The sequence below is a fragment of the Zingiber officinale genome, chromosome 7B (genome assembly GCF_018446385.1).
Source record: "Zingiber officinale cultivar Zhangliang chromosome 7B, Zo_v1.1, whole genome shotgun sequence".
Taxonomy (NCBI): domain Eukaryota; kingdom Viridiplantae; phylum Streptophyta; class Magnoliopsida; order Zingiberales; family Zingiberaceae; genus Zingiber; species Zingiber officinale.
The window spans coordinates 101,413,054-101,417,738 of NC_055999.1; the positions used below are offsets into that span (position 1 = coordinate 101,413,054).

Sequence of the window (4,685 nt, forward strand, 5' to 3'; positions counted from 1 at the left end):
GGGCACGTGGCGCTCTCTGCTGGATCCTCGAGCGCTCCGGCGAACCTGCAGCAAAACCGAGCCGGGAGGGGTGTCCCGGTGACGGCCCTCCGACGCTCAAGTCAGGCGAGGAATAACGAATAGGTGGCCTCAAGATGAAGATTTGCATACCTCCGGTGAAGAAATGGAGACCTTATATAGACCTCTCGAAGAAGCCTGGGCGCGCCAGTCAAAGCAACCACCCGCCTTTGACCATGCCCAGGTATGGGTCTGTCAGAAGGGCCATGCCCAGATATGGATCTATCAGGAAGACGTCTATGAGGTCATACTGCTACTGTATCAACCTTCCCATGATGTGACGGCAAGATCCTCCATCGTGTGATCTTGTGTACGGCCTAATCATCAGACATGCTTCTGCTGATATCCCATAACCCGGGCCGAGCGCATAGGCCGCTCGGCCACCTTTGTACCCTCGCCCCTATCCTGGCCGAACGGACCACCCGATCGGCCCTTCGGTCCCAGCCGAGCGGACTTCCGCTCGGCCCTTCGATCTTCTTGCCTTGGCGTCGGAAACCCAAGCCCATGGATGGGTTATTTCTAGCTCCGCTCGGACCATTACCCGCTTGGCCAGCCTTCCATCCGTCCTTAGGTTGGGACCCTTCAGAAGGTGGGCCCCCCATTCTTACCGCCGGATCAGTAAATAAATCAATTTTTTACTACTTGCTCGGCCAAGGGTTGATGCTCATATATATAAGAAAGTTGTGATCTTGAGTAGAAGAGTAGACGGGAAAACAATGAAATTTTATACCCCCTCGCTTCCTTCTTGTTGGTGTGTGCTCCGCTTGACAGTTCTATTTGTGATAACATTCTGATACAAACTCAGTTTGCAACAATTGATCTGTGTTTCGTGGCGATTGTGATTTGTTGTTATATTCTATGAAACAGATGTTTATCGTAACCTCAAAGCACCGTCAGAAAAGATGAATCTATTTTTTAAAAACTGTACCAAACACATACCTCGATTTCTCTCTTTCCAATTGGGTGATCCACTTGGCCAACTCGGTAGCCGGACGACACAACAACACGAGCACTCGACAATTCAAACACTTGGCTTCCCTACTTAGCACTCGGTAGCTCGGACACTCGACTTCCTTGCTCAGTAACTCGGACACTAGGTATCCCGACACAATGCACAACAACCCATTTGAACAACACTTGGCTTCCCACTCGGACTCAGAAGCACTCGGGCCGCTTGAACCTTGCGACACTCGGGAGCATTGGCTAACGACCTCCCATTTGGACTCTGAAAGTCTAGTTGGAAACTTGGGCCCGCTTGAACCTTGTGACACTCGGGAGCATTGGCTAGCGACATCCCATTTGGACTCTGGAAGTCTAGTTAGAAGCTCAGTCGGCATCTCGGCCACTTCGACCTCGTTGCACTAGGGGCTCGAGTAGTAGTTTTCCTACTCGTAATATTGCTTGAACAATCTCGCAGATCGGCCTAAAACAAACCCTGACAGCTTGAGATTATCAATCCAAAACATCTTTTTCATACATATAAGTCTAAGTTATTTTCTATAATTTCATTTCAAAACATCTCTATTATCTGCACCAATTAGATTGTGAAATATAATCCAACAGTTTATACGAAACCATGAATCAGACAGAAAGAGAACATTATCGAGATAATCAACACGGATACACAAATGAGGGTGTAGATGGAGACAGACCATGTGCCCAAGTCTTTACAAAGCACATCAATCTACCTGAACCTTTTTACAGTACACTAAGAGTGCAGAAACAGGTTAGAAATAAAAGAATACACACGCATGCGCCTCCTGTCACCTTGCTAAGTCTTCTAGCAGTTCATAGACTAAGCAACCAGGGCGACTAATTCGTACCTAATTTAACATATTACATGATCTTGATCATGAATAATGTACATTAACAGGAGCATCGATCTTAACCGAGCCCAATGTTTGATTTCTTTGTTTTGTTTCAGCCGAAGCCACTGAGTGCAGAGTCAACGATTTCGTAGTCCTCAAATGGGTAATCTACTGCGATCCCCTGATCAACTGAGTACCAAGCCAGTGATTCCACTCCACTCTGCTGCATTTCCACATCTGTGAATGATCAAACTACAATGTTAGTTAACCCTGATTCAAACTTCAACCTGTTTGTTTTCAATCAAGCAAATTCGGTTCACTGACATTGGGGAAGAACCCTCTGGTTAAACAGATCATTGGCCTCTTCCAATCTGTCCCAGTTTTGATATGCCTCTTTAGCCAGATGACGCACGTAGGTCTGCAAGATATTAGAGCATCAGTGATCCTCGTAACTCTCGAGTTTATGAGAAGAATTCTAGTGGTACTTACCCTTTGACCCTGGCTAAGTTCCTGCAATGTTAGAGTGGTATGGCCATGGACAATCCCCACTGGTTCACATATACAGTTCAACAAAAGGCTGCACTGTGATCCTTGGTACACATAAAGCTTTCCCCCCACAGGGCAGGTCTTGGCATGGGCAACTGTGGCCTCCCACACCCTGTCTGACATCCCAACTCCCAGAATCTGATGCAAAATCTCCATAAGTTCATAGATCATAATTTTTGGAACCAGCAATGGAGTAGATAGTTGATAAGCCATACATCACGGAGTGAGTGAGGTTGGACGATCAACAGCTTCAAGAACTCTTGAACGGTGTGGATGTTTGCAGCAGAGAGTTTCCTGTGGAAAGCTCCGTCTTTTCCGATCCTTTCCAGTCGCCACACTTCGTCGCCGAGAGCTGGTGGATAGTGCTTCCTGTACACTGTTCGATAGATCGTGATTAGTTGATTGATTTGGAGTTTATTTGGATTGGTATGGAATTAGGGAATTTGGTGGTTACATTCTCCTCTGTGATCCTTCACCACGAAGGGCACCGTCATGGCTTCCTTAATCCTCTGCTCGTTTTGGCTCCCGGCGGCGGCGACGACTCTCGCGCCGATCCTGAACTGCCTGCTGCGAATCCAGCTCGAGTTGTCAGTGAAAGAAAGATCGGAGATGACTGCCGAGGCGTCTCTCATGGTGACATTAACTTCCCCAGTGAGCAGTGGCCTCTTTCCCGTCCTCTCCTTCACGATATTCCTCTGGAAGTCGGCGCTGCTCCACTCCGACTGGTCCCCGCCCGGGAAGTCTCCATCCAACACCACCACTTCCACTCTGACCGGCCACGGCAGCGGCGAGGCCAGAGGCTCTCCGGTGTCGGAGTCAACGATGACGAGCTCCAGCGGGTTGTTCTCCAGGCACTCTATCTTGCTGCCTGTAAATATGGGCAGCGAGAGTTGGGTCTTGAATACCAGCTTCAAGCTTGATGCCTCCGGCGCCGCTTCGAGGTGCATCGAGTTAGACCTGAGAGGGAAACTGTCGAGGTTGGACAAGCTCGCATCTTGGTGATCGTAGAAACGAAGAAACAGGATTAGCACATTCTTATACCTTTGGAACAAGCGCAGGCCATGGATAACTCCTTTCTCCACCTCTTCTTGCACCTAAATCCCATCAGAAAAAAGAATGGACCATTAATTTATCTTCTTAATAAGCAAAAAAGCTTATTAAAATTGGGGCGGCCATCGAGCATACCACTTTGCGAAGCAGTGGCTCCAAAGCGAAGAAAATGTTCTGCAGAGACTTAGCCATCATCGCCTCTCTGATCACTCTGTCACCACGCCGCAGGAACGTGTTAATTAAACAGCCATTAACATGAAAACAAGCCAATCGACTGCAGGAGAAGTGTGGTTAGGACTACGAACGTGGAAAACGAAGGGAGCCGACGGACTCGCTTGCCGTCAGAGGAAGATTCCGGGTCTTGGTCGGCGTCCTGGCGAAGCCTCTTTGCTGCCATCTCCTCCGTCTTCAGACAGTTCTAGGAAAAAGAGAAGCAGAGTATAGCCGTACGTGATTCAGAATCTGGAGCTAGCACGGAGCATTTAAGGGAGAATGAGCGAGCAGCCCCCTAACGAGAACGAGGATGGTTAAATAGCGCGATGGGGAAGCTGCGAGGAAAAAGCTTGGAAGGTGAGGGCCACCAGAGGTCGATGTGTGGGGCTTTGTCGTCCGCCCGCTTTCCAAACCACCAACTACTGCATCTCCTCTTGAAATCCTAATCATCAACGAGTGGCCCCAGTATCCGTGCTCCGTGGCTCGCCAGTGTTGGCAATTTCTATGCAACTCGAGGAAGAGGAGGAGGTGCCCCGTTTCGGCGTTGAAGATTCAAGTCGAACTCGCTCAAGACTTGGGAAAGCTCTAGGTCTTTGTTTAATGCAAATTGCGCAGCAGTTGAAGTGGCTGTGTGAGAGGGACGAAGTGGATATTCTTCAACTGACACGGTTGGTGACGCATGGTTCCCGCGTGAAGTCGAGAGGCAGCGCGTGGACACGTAGGCAAAGAAGACTGACTTGGGGAGATCCTTTGCTTGCGGATCTGGGTCACCGACCCGAAAATAGAAAACCGACTTTTTTTACGCGTTTAGAGAATTTTTTTTGAAAAAAATGTTCTAGATTATTAAATATGTATTTTTTAAATCTTTTATTAACTAAATAAAGAAAATTGTATTGGTTTTCAATGCCATTCATCCTTTTCCCAGTAATTAACTTTGTTAAATAACTAAAAGTGCTTGTCTATTTTTTAGAATATTCTTTCACCTAATTTACTTCTTAGTCAACACAATAT

General features: G+C 47.7%; 1 protein-coding gene across 1 annotated transcript; it reads right to left on the reverse strand.

Annotated features, from left to right (window-relative positions):
* Window positions 1-1,599: 1,599 nt before the first annotated feature.
* On the reverse strand, window positions 1,600-4,251 carry LOC122006553 (protein SAR DEFICIENT 1-like). Its single transcript, XM_042562103.1, has 8 exons — window positions 3,767-4,251; window positions 3,597-3,672; window positions 3,453-3,505; window positions 2,866-3,368; window positions 2,627-2,787; window positions 2,355-2,549; window positions 2,190-2,283; window positions 1,600-2,102 (listed from the first exon to the last, which is right to left on the reverse strand). The coding sequence occupies exons 1-8, from the start codon at window positions 3,856-3,858 to the stop codon at window positions 1,978-1,980; spliced, it is 1,299 nt and encodes a 432-aa protein (XP_042418037.1). The 5' UTR covers window positions 3,859-4,251; the 3' UTR covers window positions 1,600-1,977.
* Window positions 4,252-4,685: the final 434 nt, after the last annotated feature.